The 19038-nt window shown below is 42.4% G+C and overlaps 1 protein-coding gene across 1 annotated transcript; it reads right to left on the bottom strand.

The window, feature by feature from the left end:
* Positions 1 to 3909: 3909 nt before the first annotated feature.
* On the bottom strand, positions 3910 to 18799 carry LOC146190982 (uncharacterized). Its single transcript, XM_084601395.1, has 3 exons — positions 18573 to 18799; positions 6652 to 6964; positions 3910 to 6104 (listed from the first exon to the last, which is right to left on the bottom strand). The coding sequence occupies exons 1-3, from the start codon at positions 18621 to 18623 to the stop codon at positions 5971 to 5973; spliced, it is 498 nt and encodes a 165-aa protein (XP_084457521.1). The 5' UTR covers positions 18624 to 18799; the 3' UTR covers positions 3910 to 5970.
* Between the last annotated feature and the right edge of the window lie 239 nt (positions 18800 to 19038).

Here is a 19038-nt window from a genome sequence, read left to right as displayed (position 1 = left end):
GGCGCTCGCATAAACGCACGCTACGTAGGTCTGCTTCCGATTTTACGGCGGGTTTGTTGGCGATGAAGACGTGTCTTCTGCAGTATTTCTGCAATACTGCAGAAAAAGATTCAAGGATTTCGCCAATGCAGCAGAAGAGCGGATTTTAGGAAAACAAAGCACGCAACCACCAGACTTCCAGATTTACTTTGCACGTTTATTGCGCTGTACCGCGCTCACGCGCCTAATGCTTGGGCCTGCCTAATGACAGCTTTGTTTTTCTTATCGACTTTTAAACAGTTTGCGCGTCTCATGCGAGTGAGACCGGCGAATGTAGTGTCAAGCCCACTCAAATACCTGCAATACTTTAGATTGAATCGAGAAAGCCTGGTTCATTATATCGTACTTGGCTAGAGGATTAAGCAGGTTAAATGTAGCACTGACAGCGCACTGCATGGCAAGTTGCTTTAGATTGAGTGCACATCAACTCTGGCCCAGACAACCACGCACAAGTATTCCCCAAAAATGAGATCACGCCGACACTATACAGGAAACCTCACCGCACAGGAAAGCTGATTGTTTGCGTGTACAGCGCTGAGTGGATTGAATTTGCAGAGATGCTTTTTGCGGCCACTGTCATAGAATGTGATAGTGTATTACTGCATGTGCCACTAACTATAAATGATTTCGTGAAACCGAGGAAAGTATAAGGGATTTCTGATGTGTGTGATGTTAATATATAACGGTAAATTAGTATGTAATTATTTTGTTTTACAATGCGAATAAATTTCACCGTGTGAGAGAACTTTTACACACTTGACAGAATTTACAATAATCAGCGATTAATTTTCAGTAACGCTAAAGTGCAAGCTACGAATTACTCGCCGCGAAGACATCGTTATAAACTGCGCATGGGCACTGTCATGTTCTGGGAAGCAATTTTACAGGCTGAAAATTTCTTTATCACTAATTATTTAGCAGTGACTAAATCTTATGCAAAGTAAAATATTAGGGTTGCTTCCAAAACAGATGTCGGATATAAAACTATTCCGAAAGAAATGGTGGCCATCTTATCATGCGACTATAACGATGTATTTATTCCCTAACTAAACAGTGATATCTTAGCCCGCATGAAGCTTTTACTCCCTTTGTCAGAAACGACGAGTTTGCTCGGAAGACAGCACTTGGACGAAAACGGATTACAATGATTATAATAGGCTACCAGTAAAGTACATTAATCTAGGTGTATTATGTAATATTTAGGGTAACAATTAGGTGCAGGGAATATATTTCTCAAACATTCGAGCATTTCTCTAAAGCAAAATGTACTCACTAAAACTTTTACGGATGCACAGAAACCTTCAACAACAAAAACAAAAGAAAAGAAATGCATATTGGCCCGGGTTTAACGCATGAAAGCGGCATCGGCTATGGCGGATGATTGCAGAGGCTGGTTTTGGGTCGTTTTTTTTTTTTTTTTTTTTTTTTCATTGTTAACACCACATTTACGACGTGGGATTGTTTATTGTGCAGTCAAATCCCACAGCAGAGGAGCGCCTTTCGAAACGGTTGTGATTGAATCCCCCGTTCTAGAAACCAGCAGTCTAGCACCCTTACCATTGAGACACCGCAATAGAGATTTAAAAGCAAAAAAAAAAAGTACTCACACAACTCTATCGTGAATACAGAAGGCATAGTAGGCATAGAGTGGTCTGTTCAAACTGCATTTTGCTATATGAAGCAGTCTGCGGTGGCATATGTTTCAGTAGCTGCGGTATTCCAAACAGAAACGGGAATATGCGATTTCTGAGCGTTTGTATTAACTTTTATTGACAGCAGCGATCTGTTTTGATTTGACACGGCGGTAATGACAGTACCACTTCGTTTGAGACATTGCATGTCAAAGGATCTCAAGCGCCGAAGACCGCGATGGATGATGTCCTTACCCATGCATGACATGCTCGATACGGACAAGTATGTTTTTTTTTAATGAAGCGTGGGGTTATAGACTGTTTATATTTATTTTGCAAGAGGCATATAGGTAAGGAAAAGCTCACAGGAACCGCGAAACAAACAAAAACATTCCTGTACACGCCGCACGCGCGCGTAAATCACTGCGGGTTGGCACGCGACGCAAAAGCGCATCCACACTGAGTAGGTTTCGCCGCTAAGCCGCAAGGTGGCGACTCTGCTCGATCTCGAGGCCAATATGAGGCAAGATCTTTTCATCTCCACCATAGTCTCATGACATATTTTGGCCAGTGTTCTGTCCCCTTTAACTTAGTCGACAGAAACGTCAAAGGCGGCTTTATGGCGCTAGTCTGGCATCGGACCTCCACGTGGCGCTAAGTTTATTCTTTCGTATGAAAATTGATGCAGATGTATCTGAAACATTTTCAAAGTGGTGTCGCACCATTTCACTTCTTGTTTACATATATGTGCTAGTCAAGTTGGAGGCTAGTCTGCAATAAGGATTCGAACCGACGACGAATGCACCTCCAATTCTATGTCGCGCAACAAAGAACTTTAACACTCTCTGTGCCAGACTCAATGAACCTCAGTGTGGCATGCCAAAGAGTACTTTTGCAAATCTCAATCAGTATAAGTGGAGTTAAACCCTAGCTACCTTTCCATGTGTGCATGCTAAGTCACTAAGGGGAGTTGAGAAAGTTAACAGCGCAAAACGAATGTCAGTGTGGAAACCCTAATCCAGAGCTTCAGAGCCCAGCAAAATCATCCAACGCTTGTATGCCTGCATGTAGTGCTTTCACACTAAAAAAATTTCTTGGAGGCATTTAATCTCTCCTAAGTGCAGTAAGGCTAAAGCCTTTCCTGCGACTCTCTGCACTCATTTGCCGCTTTTTCACTCATTTGATTGTTTTTTTCTTATTTACTGCAGTTTCGACGTATTTTGCACGATTTCAACGACTGTGGCTGTTTTGACGACTGCACGCTATATCAACGCCCCTGACTATTTTGACATTTAATTGACTTTTCTGGCTCCAATTACTCCACATTAATGAAAATTTTCACGTAATTTTTTCCCCCTCTACCTCATACAACCATTCCTTCAATCATAAATCAATTCATTTCTCAACAATGACGGTGTGACACCCTCCACGGACGCACAAATCCTGTCCACACTAGAATGCTGCAGCTATTGCTGCATTCGATTATCCCAAGTGTTGAACTGCAACACAATCTCGTGCTGCGCATTGCACGTCGTCGTCTCCATAAACCTGAATCTGTGAACAGAAGCTTTTGTACTCCTAATAGTTGTAAGCACTTCAACACCCTACTATTTTTTTTCGCAGTTGTCCCTTTGTGTTGCTGGTATACCGACGAGAGTGGACGTAGTAGTACTTCTGTTTGAACAAGGAGTGCAGTATAATCTTGCACAATTCCACACTCACACTATGAACACGAAGGTAAATGAAAAAGCTGCGGTCATTTTTTACTACCACCATCTTAGAGGAAAGCAAGATAGCTTATGATAGCTTGTAGCTTCCTGTTTCATTTTGTTCATTGGGTTTAACGTCCCACAGTGACTCAGGCTATGGGAGACGGCGTAGTGGAGGGCTGTGGAAATTTCGACCACCTGGTGTTTTTAATGTGCACCGACAACGCACAGCACACGGGCACCTTGCTTTACCAGTCAAGTGCCCTAACCACTGAGCCATAGTGAAGGGCAGAAAAACAAATACCTATTGTCTTTTTCCTGTTCCCACACCACCGCAAGATGCCTCGCAACACTCACAATGCGCAGTGCACGACCGGCGCATAGGACCCATCATGCTGCCACAAAGCAAAAACGCCAATGCAGTATGGTACAATCTGCAGAACATCCCCAGCGTGTAAGCCGAGGCCACCAACCCTGGCAGCAGCTGATGGAAAGGTTTTCCAGCTGCAGCTAGAAACATACTCGAGGACTGCGGCGGCGAATGTTGTTTTATTTTATTTACTAGACAACGGAGATCGCCTGTGGCCCAAATGTCTTTATCAGCAAATGGATAACGAAATGGCATTTGCGATTTGTGCTTGTTGAACATTCGCATAAGAACAGCGAAAAAAGAGATGACAGAAGAAATGAAAGTTATACTATGTTGTCAACATCTCTTCTACTGCCCATTTTTTTCACTGCTGCTTTCACTAGAACATCTGATAAGACCGCAAGGAGAGAAAGACGTTCCATGCCAGCGGCGAGGTCCTTGCCTCGAAGCCCGCAATCCATATGCCTCAAAGAACTTTTCTTGCAGAAAAAAAACATGCCAATGTCCTCTCTTTTTCACTGTAATTCACACTATTCACCTCACCATTGGGCCACTTAAGGCTCCTTTGTTCGTTTAGTTGCAGTGTCGTGCCACAAATGAGGAGTGCTGACCTGCACCATAATGCCAGCTGCTGGCACGGCTGGTGACTGTTCCTAGCCTCACGACGAAGAAAAAAATTTGTTCGCCCATATCCCGTAGTAAGTCACCAGTTACAGTGCTCTCTACCTTTCGCTGATTGCATAGAGCACCAGCAAGAATTAGCAAGATAAAGAAAAGGTGATGGGAATCGAAATCGAGGATGGCGATGACCACGTTGACCCTAACTTCCCCAACAAGAGTCTGTTTGGGTTCATGGCATGTGAGCAGCTCATTAAATCTATCATGTGCAAAATTTATAATAAATGGTGATCAAGAAACACACTGTATATGCATGCTCACCACAAGGCAAGGGCGCCTCAATGCCACGGCCTATTTTTGAATTAAAAAAGCTGCTACTCTCGAACAAACTTCCTCATTTCAACCCACCTAAATTAAAATTTCTATAGATGCGGAAGTATTGTATGTAATCTTGGCCCACAATAAAACCATAGGCAACACTGAAATCCACAAACACTTGAAGTATAGCAGCAGCTTTGGCACTGTCAGCCATGTGCAGCAATGCTGCGGTGAACAAGCACAAAGGAATACACCCCTATTGCACGGTGTGAATCTCACAACAGGCTGGGTATGAGAACACACATCTGAACAGTGGGCAAAGCCAACAACATTAGCTGGCTAGCAATTCCATTTCAAAAGCACTACCTGACAGCAGAAGTACCATAGTTGCCTTTCAACATAATTGGTCCCTATTTTCAGCACAAGGAATTGACATATCATTGCCCAGACCCTTTGTACAACAGAAGGCAGGCACTTGCCATAGACGACACTTGCTACCCTCCCCTATGCACTTAGGACGAACCCAAAACACTTGAAGTGTGCCTTGCAGATTTTGCCACTTACACAACCCACTTCCATTCTTTCGTTTATGAATAGCCAGTGCAAGTTTATCACAAAGCCTTCGATATTACTGGTTGGGAAATGTTCATCTGAGACCTAGCCATACGTGGGATAACCCCAGACAACTATGGTAAAGTCCCATGCCTACCAAATCCATTCGCTCATCCTAAAATCTTCTCAGGAAAAAAGAAGCCACAGTAGGAGCAGCCAGACAAAACACTGCCAATAACCATGACTAGTGACTGGGTTAAAGGGTAATGAGAAACAATTACAAAATGTCAGCCAAGCCAAACTGCAGATATTCAAGAAAGGTACCCTTGAAGTGCATCATGCAGAATTAAAAGAAGCTAAACACCAATACAAAATATCTAGTGATTGCAGAAGTAATAAACAAACACTTGCCAAGACACAAAAACAAAGCAATAAACAGCAACACTGTGGGCACGTACAAGTCCCTTGTTCACTCTTGGCCAGATGTTATCCAGCATGTTTCTGATTAATGTATGTGGTAAATATACACAAGCAGTAATAAAGCACATTCCCGTGCTATCTCCCAACAAATCAGTCTCCCTTTTTGTAACACCATATCAAGGGAATCATGCAACATACAAACCTTTGCCCCTCATTGCACCTATGAGCAACACAACAGCCTGAAAGCAATCCAATGGTACCAAAGCGTCAAGAAAGGCTGAGTAGTGATGTCCTGTAAATCACATGGCCTTCATCAAAGCTGCTGCTGAAATTGTTGGGAGCAAAGTTTACGGTTGATGTCAGCCAGGATGGCAGCGTACAGTTCCAAGCGCTCCTTGGTGCAGCCAGCAAACATGTCCTCTTCCTCCTCGTCTGGCATTTCAGGCTCTGAAATAGAGATGCAGTTATGAGGAAACAACTGTGCACAAAGTGGATATAAATGTCATGAAACACAGTGGCAACAGCTACATCAAATGTCCAGTCAGTAAATCTCCCATTGTGCAGCCCAAGTACTGGACATCATGTGACCCCACAGAACTTCACAGAGCAACATATTCATTTATTCTTTGTGTTTTTACAACTATGAGGCCAAATTATACAGTGCCAAGCACAGATGCCGAGTTACCATAGGCTTGAATATGTTACAGGACCTTACTGCATGGAAAAAAAACATTACTTTGCTGCTGCTACGCAAGTAATTTTTTGAAATGTCAACAATGGGGAGCTCACGCAAGAGCTCTGCTCACAAGCACGAGCATGCTGTTAATTCCTGTAGCCAATAGTACATGCAAAGACCAAATGTGCATTGTTTGTCTCGGCACAAGCAGCCACTGCAATGTTGCGCAAAATTAATGCCTGCTCTCGCACCGGCTGCTCCAAACAGGTTGAAACTGTGCTAACCGATTTATTGAGCTGGAACAAACTTCTCTCTCACCAACGATGGGCTTAGTCGGCTTGGCGGGCCCGCATCGTGGCCGGTTCAGCTTGCGCGCCTCGTCGCTGGCCGAGTCGTGATGCTGGGCAGGGGGCGAGCGGGGCGGTCGCCCCCGGCGGCTGTTTCGGCGTGCCCGCTTGGCCCTGGCCGCGGCGCGCTGCTCAAGTACCAGTGCTGTCAGGTAGCTCTGGCGCTCCTTTCGCACGCGCTCTGTGCGTCGCCGTGGGAGCCTCTGGTCGGGGGCACCACCGCGTGGCCGCCGATTGGCAAAGAACTCGTGGCCGCATGGGCAACTTTTGCACGCCACGGGAACCTGCACACGGCACATTCAAGATCTCAAAGTTTGCACCAACAACAAGCATTTCTGATAACACCTAGAGCCACCGCAGTTCTGTACGTATGCAGTGCTGAGACTCTGGCAATCTGGTGATGCAGATATTTGTCCTCGGGCTCCCTATTAGACCTTCCAACGTACGACGAAGCTCCAAATAAATTTTAAAAACACCGCATACAGGACTGCAACCTCCACAACGAACTACATGGCTTACCTCGTTTGGTCGAAACGCCGTTGCCATTCCCATAATCAAGAATTGAGAAACATGCCAGGAAAAGTGCGGAAGTGATTTCATATCAAATTGTGAAGCAACTGTTCTTTGTGCATCATCCAGAGTGGTGTCACACTATTGCGCTTCCCATTTAGCCTCAGTCTACTAGTGAAATTGAAGGCAAATAGTTTGCAATACAGATTCAAACCAATAATATATGTACCGCTCATTGCACACTGTTAATTGTAAGACTAGGTCTCTATTAAGAAGTGAGACATACAGCACCTTCCTTCAAAAAAAGAAAAAGAAAAAAAAAAACTAAAGATGTCTAACACTGCCAAACTCTGTGCCGGTCTCTCAATGCCGAAATTTCGCGGAATGGAAAGATGGTGTATAGGTGCTTTCGCATATACTCTTAAGGCAAAGCTTAAGCGTAATCCTAATTTTTGGAGCAGAAACTCCAATACACTACGTTTTGCCAAGGTCATCAGATATGACAGTTTGACCCTCAGCTGGAAGAGCGCCGTGGATGTATTGTAACGTTAAACTACGTGACGCTCCACAGCTGTTATTGCTGTGCCACCGCCGTCGCTGTGCCACACTCCAAACCCTGCCTCACCACCTGTTGCCATGTGCTGTGCCATGTGACGCGCCATGTGACTCGCCGCTTTAAAAGGAAAAAGAGTGTCGTTGGGTGGGTGTCTCACCATGGAGGAGAGCCTTGCAGGGCCATCTTCGAAGGCCCTGATTTTTGGGTGCCAAGTGCTCTTCCTATCAGACAATGGTGACAGCAGTTTGTCCCGTAGGCAGTAGGCTAATTCAGACCGCCTGGCAGATGTGGCTCACTGAGCTGCTTCGTTGGAAAAGATGCACGAGGCTAAGCACGCTGCTGAAGCAGACCAACGTGAGGAATGGCATCAGCAGAGAGCATTGGCTGAAGCTGCTGCATCGGTAACTTTTGCCACCGCTTCGAGACTAGCCCATTGCCATCAGGTTGACCAAGTGCGGAAACGAGCCAAGATCAAAGTGCCAGCAGCGACTGCGGCAGCAGCTGATGGCTTACACTGTCAACTTGCTTGAAGAATAGTTGAACTTCTACAATTTTTACTGCGAAAGCAATACTACTCTAGGTTTCGAGACTTCAGCGTAGCGTGGCGGTATCCACGTCTTACCCACGTGACGCTGTGACGTCACACCCCAAGTGATACTAGGGTGTGGGCAAGCAGGAGCTGCCCACTTGGGTCTCTCATTTCACATGGGGCGGTTATGTCAGAATCAGCCTGCTAGGACCCTGGCATTCAGGTTATCCCTATAGGCCACTAAGGCACGTTTATACGGCTTGGTTAAAGTGGGGCTTTATATGTGGGCTGAAGAAGAAGGAAAAGAGAAGAACCCGCAGCTAATGCTTTCACTCAATATTTGGTTCAGCAGCGTTGAACCCTTGTAATTTTTTTTCTCCACCTCCCCTTCCTTAACCTCGAGAAGTTAAAACTGAGCCAGCCATAGCCATAAAAATTATGGGGACACATAAGTTCTGCCGTCAGGTTTATGATGCGATAACATTTCACACACACATTTTCAAGTTTTTTTCATTAACTTTTTATTTTCAATTATTTTTTTATTTTTATTTTTTAAAAGTTATGGTTCTTAATTGTATTCTTAAATTCATAAAAACAAATAAATACATTCTTAAAATCTTTTATGCACCAATACTTAAAATCAGCAAGCACTGGCCTTCCATTCTGAGCAGTTTTGCACCTTTCAATGATTTTTTTCAATTACTTCAATTAATTGATCAATTACATATTAAATTTATTAGCATCATCAAGAACGGTGTTTCATTCAGATTTTTTGACACCTTTAGACCCTCCTTTTTCCAATTCTTAACTTCTTTAATTAATCAATAACAATGATTTCATTAAATCGTCATCACCTACCACCCAGTAATCAATCACTAGAACCACAAATTACTATGATATGATTTCTGTTCGCAGCCCCAATTATTTCAGACACGTAGTGCCGACTACTACTAGTAGTACTACGACGACAACGGCTTTCTGACAGAACAAGCTGTTTAATATATTCGCATGAAAGACGCTCTAGCTTTTGTAAGGCTGCACGAATTCCTATTTCTTATATTCATAACAGGTGACAGCAGTGTTACATTATCTCATGACAATAATTTGCAACGGACCAATTACAGTTTGTCAAAACACTGACTGGCAGAAAATTTTCAGCACAACAATGCAAATCTGAAAAAAAAAAAAGGATTTTGCAGCCTTTTAATGCAACCTGCCGCGGTGGTTGAGTGGTATGGTGCTCGGCTACTGAGAGCAAAAGGACATGACTGCGTCGGCCGCATTTCGCTGGCAGTGGAACGCAAAAAGCTGCCTGCATGCATTGTGATGTCAGCACGCATTTAAGAGCTACAGGTGGTCTGCAATGATCACGCGTCCTCCACAGCTACACCCTTCGTTGCCCATGTGTCGCTTTGGAAAAATTTTTTTTTCTCTTGAAGACTTAGGTGTCTGATTCTTTTTTATAAACATACTGTCATGCTATGCGGGATATTGTCACGTGGTGGTGACAGTGCCATAGGCGACAAATGAAGACTAGCTACAAGGATTCGTAGCACTATTACGCGAAGTGTACACAGCTCGTTCAGTCGAAAAGGCATTACAGTATACCAGCTTCAGCTCAATGTTGTCGGGAGTTATTGCCAGTGTTTGGAATATGGCAGGAAAATAGAGGCCTGTAGTTGCTCAATCAGCACTAGGTAATAATGGTTGAGGAGTGTGATGGGTGGTTACTAAAGAAGCCATAATTAATTGATTAATTATCATCTATTAAAATGATTAAAGTGGAAAAAATAATAACAAAAAACAGTAACAAGTGCTGAAGCTGTGTCCATCAGTAGAAAAATTAAAATGATTCGTCATTGTGTCATAGTTCATAGTAGTTAAAATATAGAACCAAACGAACACACACCATCGCATCTGCTCTTCAGGAAGAGTTTAAGATCCTCCTAGTTTTGTAGACAACAGTTGTCAGAGTGTGATGGGTGGGAGTGGATTGGCCAAGGTGTGTTGCAAACTCGCATTGGAGATACTTGTTTACTTATTCATGTTAGGCCGGCATTGCCCAACTGATTTTAAAAATGAAGTATAGAAATTTATAACTCATTAAAGAATCTCCTTCCTGATGCCGCACTTTAAAGAGAGAGATTCACAAACTGGTTTTAGGGCATGCGCACTGGCACGTGCACCAAAGGATAGGAGAACCCGAATAGAAAGAGTAGGCTAAATAGAATGAAGGGGACATCGAATTAAGTTTTCCTCACAGAAGCAAATTGTCACCACGAAAGAAGAAATTAAGTGACTAAGTGATTCAATTTTGCCACATGACCAAAGCTCAATAGAGAGAACTCCGGTCAGCATAAATAAAGATTCAAATTCAGTACTGTACAGCAGAAGAGTCATGTAAACTTCTCACTGCCGTGAGCTACATAAACAAACACTCGAAGCCAAATGCTGAAAGTCTGCTGTTGCAGGGAGAGGCTCATGTATCAAGGAGTTGAGATGTTGAAAATGTTTAAAAGATGTGATTACCAATTGTGATGTGTTTGTATTAAACAGAACAGGCCCACAAAAGGAAGACTACGCTAAAAAAAAAAAAATCAGCCATCATACAATACCACAAAACCCACGTACCCACTAAAAATGCACTTCTTTAACATGTGGTGGAATGAAGAACTGAAGAAAACGGCTCAAAAGAGCATCTATCGCTCGAGCCTTCGGGCATTAAGACAGGAAGGTGTCCAGCAAGTATTACAACCTGAAAAATATTGGAGAAAATCTTTTCTATGGCCACATCAGTACCAAGAAACTTGACAACAAACACAGGGCTAACCTTTGGGACCCGAAAATAACCCCAGCCGGGCCAGCCCAAAGACCCGGAATAAATGTCAATAGCTGCCTTTCCATTTTGTTGAGTGGCATCAGTGAAAATATAGCGTGATTAGAAAAATTGAACAACTCCTCTAGAAGCCCATCTTATACAGTGGCAGGCAAATTTCTGCATTCCTTGGGAGGGTGCCATCAAAGCAGACGACGGCATCAGCCCACACTTTGCTAACCTGCACTAAACAACTAATTGTGACTGAAATTTTCTGACAGTAGGACATTGATGAACACAGTCTGTAGGAGATCATTTGCATGGGCAAAGAAGAAAGCAGCTGCCCTGAAAAGGAAGAATATTTCTTCCTCTCATGGCTTGGGCAATGAGCAGTGGGCAACGGGCTCAGCCCACGCTACATAGCATAGGTTAGGAAACCAACACTTTTCAAGCAGTTATAATATACTTGAACCCAGCATGATTCTTTACTAGCATATGAAGGTATGAGGTCAGTCTTCAAACAGAAACTGTCTCCCTATTGTAGCGAAAGCTACACTATGCTAACCTTGGGCCTCCCCTTTCGTGTTGGAGGGTGACATTAGAATTAGCCTGCCAAGACATTTAAATTCACGTTACCCCTATGCCACACAAGCAAGTTCACACGGCTTAGTTAAAGCGAGGCTTTATATGTAAGCTGATAGCCTACGCTATCACATTATACCATTAAAGGATGAACTATAATTGTAAGTATGAACTATAATTTTATGTGAAAAATAGACTACGCTACCCTTGAGCAATTCGCCAGTGCCTGAAAGAGCGTCCAATTGCCTAGCAACCAGTTTCGCCAACTCGAGCCTCTTCTTTCATGTGGGACGGTGCCATGACATTTGAATTCCCATTACCCCTATGCCACGCAGGGAAATTCGTAACAGGCATGAGAGTGGGTTCTGCGTAGAACGCCGGTGAACTCACTCTGGTGCGTTCAACAGAACGCTGGTTGTGCTCGATGCAACGCTCAGTCACCCACAGCCAAAGTTTTCACTCCATATTCGGTTCAGCAGCATTGAACCCATCTTAAGTTTTTCAAATCTTGAGAATAGTAAAGAACAGACACAAAAGGTACACTAGGCTGGCTGCCATGACTTCACTGCTTTACTTAGAAATTCTACACTTGGCATGCAAACAAACATGATGTGGTTGCTTTGCATTGTTGCGCAGTGACTCATCAAAAAAGAAACACGTTGGCTTTGCCTTAGTGTTTGCAGTGCCAACAAAATTCCCCGTCATTTATGCACAGAGACAATATCCTTTCGCCCAGGCACAATGAGAATACGGACAGGCAAACTTTAACAGCACAAGACGGCAGTAGAGGCGTGCTAGTGAGCACTGAAGAGGACTGAACCTTTCAAATAAAGCATTTTGTGAGTAAGATTCATTCATTCATTGCTTCACTTTATGCCTGTATCGGTGAAAGAAGGCCCCATTAGACAGAAGAAATCTAATCATGTTGAGAAAAGTCAAGCTACCAGCTAAATTAAGCCCAAGTATTTCGGAAAATTTTGCATACATATTTTTTTCTGCCGGGCCACATTCAAAACTGCCAAAAAACAACTCAATGTAGCCCAACAAAATTTATTCTCTGTTCTTTAAAAAATCTGCAAATATCTTGCTTTCTAGCCATGGCGTTGATTTAGAATGAGAAGTCATTGCTTGCTTTAGACAAGATGCTGTGTCAGACACAGTACCATGATTTGCTGACAGGACTACAGCAGCTAGCAGCCAGTAGGATTGCTAGTAGCCATGTGAAATCAACATTCTTTACAGGAAATGTTACCAAACAAATAATGCCCAATCTCATTAAGCCAAGCAGAGTTGCAGCCAGCAACAGAAGCCAGCATGGCAGGTGTGACTGAGCCAGCCACTAGGTGGCACCCCTTCTTCAATAAGGCTAGAGTCACTCGATAATTTTCAGAGTACCGCGAAGGTCCCATCGCGTGCTGGCAACCATGACCAGCATGGCCATGAAGCTTCCAACTGCTTGAGGTGCACCTTTGGAGAGGCTATAATCAAGAAAAATGCAGAGGACATTTTGAAAGCAGCATGGGCATTTGCCTGTGCATTGCCTTGAATAGCCCCACAGCTACTTTAGAAACAGTAGAATTTGTGAGCTGTGAATGGTAAGCTTGTATGGAAGGCTGAGCGGCGGTCTGCATGCGGGTCAATCCAGTCCTGTCAAAGAGCTCTATCAATTAATCCAACACCTTCCTATTCTGTTGTGATTTTCGTGGTATTGTAGTCACTTGGAATTTCTTGTCTTCCTCGATTACCACCGTAAATGATCACATTGAGTGATTCCCTATGGGAGTGCAGATGCCAACTAATTGTAAGTCGTCGCACATGCGTGCGCACACTTTGACGCAAGCTCATACGTTTGCTTGTAAAACATCTTTACTGATGCAATCAAAATCATTATCACTAATCATTACCACTCATTGTTAAGCATTGTTACTCGTTTCCGGTCGGTTGCGGCCATTCAAGTCGTCATTTGTCATATTGGTCCTTTCGTAGTAATGATGAGTCATGCCTAGTCATTGTAGTCATTACCACTCATAGCTAAGCATTTTTACTAATTTCCAATCAGTTGTGGCCATTTCAAGTCGTCGTTTTACATACTGGTTGTTTTGTAGTCATGATGAATTATTCCTAGTCATTGCAGTCATTACCACTCACAGTTAGGCATTTTTACTCATTTCCAATCAGTTGCGGTCATTACAAGTCGTAGTTTGACATACTGGTCATTACAAGTCATTACTAATCATCATCATTAGTCATTAACTATATCAATGTCTATATCGATTTATTACCTATCATCAATCGTTTTCATTCTTAATCTCCCTCCTCACAAGTCCACTATTTGCGAGCGACACATTAGCGCACTGAAGGGACGCATAGATCACGCACACACATTTTTGCTAAACGAGCTAAAAGGCTTTTACCTTAAAAATCTTTCCGGACTTGTGCAGGTTGCTGCAGGCAAAGGTGCTAAGCCCAGCATTCAGCTGCTAGGTACTTCTTACAAAAAAAAAAAAAAAAAAGCAACAACACCTAGACCCGAAATACAGCAATTTCCACATACGCATTGCGGCGAAAGGTGCCCACGCTGTGACTGTTTGGAAGCTTGATGGCGAAAGCGGGCCGTGGCACACCATATGACCCATGCTGACCAATTGGTGGCGCAACGGCACAGGGAAAAGAATCGCGGTACTCTAAAAATTATCAAGTGACTCTAAATAAGGCAGCACCCATAAGAAGACGGTGCATATCTAAGCCAAATATTACTGCAGAAAAGAGCCATATCCGTCATAAATATGGGGTTAACCAATCGAGAAACAGGCTCTAAAGCATGCAGAAAAGTCTGTGCAATTAGATGCTAAAAGCATGAATTAAATCGGGTATCAGCGCCTCTAAGTGCGGCACTTTGCCGTTGACTTCAGCAGTCCAAGGCAAAGACGCAAAGCACGTCTCTCCAAAAGAAGCTAAGGCTGAAGCTTATACCTTGCCTGCTAGGAGCACCTTTTAACTTTAAAATGTCTATCACCAATGCTGATTTTAAAAACTGAACAACTAAGTTCGTCTTTAATGTTGATGGACTTCAGTTCTGTTTAATTTTGTGCCTTAAGACAAAAAATTAAACCATGATTATTTATTCTGCTAACCTAACTATTTTCAATTGTGCTTTACCACATATATAATGTCCGCCTTGCTTTAAAGTCCACATGCAAAGATCGAACAGACATATCTCACATTGTTTCAAAAATAAAACTCAGATTAGCTAGGCTAGTCCGCAACACGTCAAATCAACTACACTAGGTGAAGTTACACGAAACAAAAATTTACTGCGCAAAAACTACAAACAAACCTAATGGACGAGGAAGTGAACCAATCTCAACAAGAGTTAGGGAAATGGGAAAAATGCAATTTTTATAACATGAACAAAATAAATGTTCTAAACAGCTGCCTACAAAACGCAACCATTTAGAATCAAATAGAATTCGGTGAACCATCTGGAAAGTAAGTTTTATTACAAGAGTGGACCATTTTCTGAAGCCTTCATAGAGCTGGGCAGACAGCCTGACTCCAGGGCTTGCTAGGCCCTTATTTGCTACTGTTGCGCTTTCTACTTTAGCCACTAGAAAATGCCACTAAACTCTTTTTTTTTTTCTTCATCAAGCTGCTTCAACAAAAGCTCCGCTGATTACATCAACCTTTGACTGTTATAGCAGTTGCAACCACTGCATAAGGTCGGTTGACTTAAGTCCGAGTGAATCAATTCTTTCTGCTTTGACAAAAAAAGACAGACCATTTTGCAGCTGCAGAAACATTTTGGGCAACAGTCCAGGAGGCCCATAAATATATTTAAATTTAATATATATATATTTAAAATATATTTAAAATAAATATATTTTGTGCTTGAGGTGCGTAAATTCAATCAGATAAAACTCAAGTCTGCAGTAACCACTCCACACAATTCCTCTGTGACATAATTTAGTTCACTGTTATAGCTTTTTCTGATTGCCTAAATAAAAACCTATGCATCAGACCAGATTGCAAGCTCAAGAATTTTTATCCCTCTGGCATGTTTGGTAGTGTCAAATTAAAAAAAAATTGATTTTGTTTATACTGTTCAGCAAAGTAATACACCACATAACAAAGCTCATAGTTTTTAAGTTTTATCCTAGCTACTGTACTTGACAAGTTAGTACAAAACTTCAGGAATCTGCATCCAGTAATATTGAAAGAAAAAAAAATTGCACAAGTAAATAAAATTGACAATACCGGACATTTTCATCTAGTTTTGAGCTCCAACGCAAGCTGCATATATTCAGGAGATTGCTAACAAATTTGCAAGCAAGATTGCTAGCTAATCCCTGGATGACAAAAGAAATTGTACGCCTAAAACACAAAGTGAAAAAGCTCTGAAAACTAATTCGCCATTGCCATTCTGCGGTTAACACAGTTAAGTTTAGCCGCTTGCGCCTACAGCTAAAGGGATGCATAAAAACGGCAAAACTTAGCTACCACGACATAACTATGAAAAACTTCTTTCATCCTCTGCTGAGTTCTGGCACCATTTTTCACCCAGAAAAGAACTCTTCTCCAGTATGTCAATTGGTAATGCAACTGTGACCGACAAATCACAGATTGCGAATTGTTTTAACCAGTTTTTCTGCTCGGTGTTTACTGATGACTATGCCAAAAAAATTCATTTTGCACTTCATGATGCTCAACTCCCTATTAGTAATATATTTATATCTGAAGAAGGCATTTTATCCCTCTTGCTGAACACTGATAATAAAAAATTGGAAGGAATTGATGGAATACCAAATAGTTTTCTCTTTAGGTACGCAGAATGGTGCTCCAAATATCTGTCACCTATATTTAGAAAATTTTTCTCGGACGCAGCATTTTCAAGTGATTGGAAGTATCCAAAAATCACACTTATACCGAAAGTGGAAAACAGATCGCTTCTTACATCTTATAGACCAATTTCCTTCTCGTACACGAGCAGGAAAATTACGGAACACATCATATTTAAGCACATCTCTACTTTTCTTGAAGAGCAACCTACTAGATTCTCAGCAGCACGGTTTCTGTAGGGGTGTACCCATGGTTACACAGTTACTCGAGGCAGTAGCTATATACAGACAGAGCCAGATAGATCTTTTTTTTAATTTCAAAAAAGCTGCTGGTTGTGTTTCTCACCAGAAACTATTGTTTAAACTTAAACCCATGTTTAAAAGTGACATTTTGCTTTCTTGGATTGCGGCGTATCTTTTTTCCTGACCCCATGTTCTTGTTTTGAGCCGGTCTGGACGGGCGTCCCGCAGAGTTCTGTTCTTGGGCCTCTTTCATTAACAACATTGTCAACGAAGTCTCAGTGAAAATAAAACTTTTTGTAGATGACTGCATTATTTACCAAGAAATTAAACATCCTAGTGATCAGACTCTAATAAATGTGTCCCTGGCTAAAAGAGAAAATAGGTCCAAAACATGACAGATGAAAATAAATAGTGAAAAAACCGTAGCGATGACAATAACATGCAAAAGAAAACCTTTTTTTTTCCATATTCCATTAATGGTCACTTCTTGATATATGTCGACAGTAACAAATATTTAGGTGCCACATTAACCTCCGATATCAGATGGAATGAACGTGTTAATTACGCTAAAAAGAAAGCCTAGTGAAAACTTGGTTATTTGAGAAGGACCTTACGGCAGTCCACTCAAGAAATAAAGCTCTTAGCATACAAAAGTTTTATAAGGCCGATTCTCGAATACGCTTCAGCTGCATGGGATCAATATACCAAAAAAATATTTTAACACTTGAGAATATTCAGAAAAAAGTCGGCTAGATTTGTGCATGGCTCCTTGTTGTTCCTGGTCATCATATTTGCTGTTGGACGGTGTGCGCATGTCCAGATTATTCAGCACAGTATATTGTCGTCAGCTGTTAGTGCAACAGGCTGATTATGTCCAACTGTCTGCTTCATTCGCGTCTCGTGACACGTTTTTTTCTGCTTACCCGCGATACATTAGTGGTGTGGGCGGAGTCTGTCTTTAGACTCTATCTTACATCCTGTATGTCCCACTCCTGCCTATGGCTTTCTTCAAGGCCGGCAGTAACTACGAAATAAATAAATAAATAAATAAATAAATAAATAAATAAATAAATAAATATAGCCACAGGCTTCATTACTCGAAAGCCAATTCTTGGAAACTATTTTTGTTGTCTCACCTCATTTTAGCATGCTTTGGCATGCTTGATATTTATCAGCTCAAGCAGAATATAATCTGACATGAGTCAGCTGCTTCGACAAACGAGATGCGCATGCATACGTGGAGACCCACACGAACGCTTCTGCTGCTTCTGCTGTCACGACACACAGCGTAACTTTTAAAGGCTCAAATAGAAATAATGCGAGGTGATAAGAGACCAAGCAAGACAAACATGTCTGCAGAAAATGTGCGAGGGCTTTCTTTTATTTAAATTGTTAACATTCCGCGTCGTCACCCCCCCCCCCCCCTGCCCTCGTGATACGTGCTCCCAGAACGCTCGTGCCTGCAGCTGAACAAAACAAATATATATATATATATATATATATAACTCCACGAAGCATTACAATAAGCACCTGGCACGATCGCACTCACAGGAACAAAAAGAGGACAGTCACTCCTCTCGCGGCATAACACGTTGAGAAAACATTAATTACAAAATTGATGTTACGTCCGAGACATGAAAATAATGCAAAAAATTAAGACCTCCATGGTGCCAGCGCCAGAAGAAAGCAATCATAAGTTGAAACAGTTTGTGGACCACGGCTATCTTAACTGGACAATACTGCTGGGGCAGAAAGAAGAGTGGGCTGCAGAGGAGAGTGCGAAGGAGGTGAGGGAAGCTTTGCACCCATCAGAAATGCTGACCTGTTGTTCGCATTTGGGGCAGTGTTTGGTAACCATCCTGTTTTTGGCCATGGCCAGTTGATCCTGATAGCACCTAAAAGCAGCGTAAACGAATCTTCATGGTTTTAGTTGACACCGCTACACTGGAAAACAAAAACAACTATGCGCGCCGTCGACTGTCAACACCAAGCGCGATAGGATCCATAGGAGTCGAGACTCAAGAGGTGCGCAAAGCAACGTTTACTGCCCACGCCTCAAGGTGGCACCAAGATCGCAGAAAACAAACAAGTAAAGCAAGGCTTGCGTGCGTGCGTGCGTGCGTGTGTGTGTGTGTGTGTGTGTGTGTGTGTGTGTGTGTGTGTGTGTGTGTGTGTGTGTGTGTGTGTGTGTTACTCAGTGGTTGTTTTTTTTTTTCGTCGCTGTGCGCAGCAGCACAGAAGACAAAAAAAAAAAAAAAAAAACGTTACTAAAGTTGCAAGACAAAATT

This window comes from Amblyomma maculatum, chromosome 4, assembly GCF_055883805.1.
Source record: "Amblyomma maculatum isolate TAMU_Amacu chromosome 4, ASM5588380v1, whole genome shotgun sequence".
Lineage (NCBI taxonomy): Eukaryota > Metazoa > Arthropoda > Arachnida > Ixodida > Ixodidae > Amblyomma > Amblyomma maculatum.
Note: the sequence above shows the minus strand (reverse complement) of the source record. Positions and strands in the feature narration are given on the sequence as shown.

Coding starts and splice junctions, on each gene's coding strand:
- LOC146190982 (XM_084601395.1), bottom strand. CDS start 18,623: ATGGCCAAAAACAGGATGGTTACCAAACACTGCCCCAAATGCGAACAA. Junction 6,965..18,572: donor GCCCCAAATGCGAACAACAG/GTCAGCATTTCT, acceptor TGCCGTGTGCAG/GTTCCCGTGGCGTGCAAAAG. Junction 6,105..6,651: donor GCCGACTAAGCCCATCGTTG/GTGAGAGAGAAG, acceptor TCTCTATTTCAG/AGCCTGAAATGCCAGACGAG.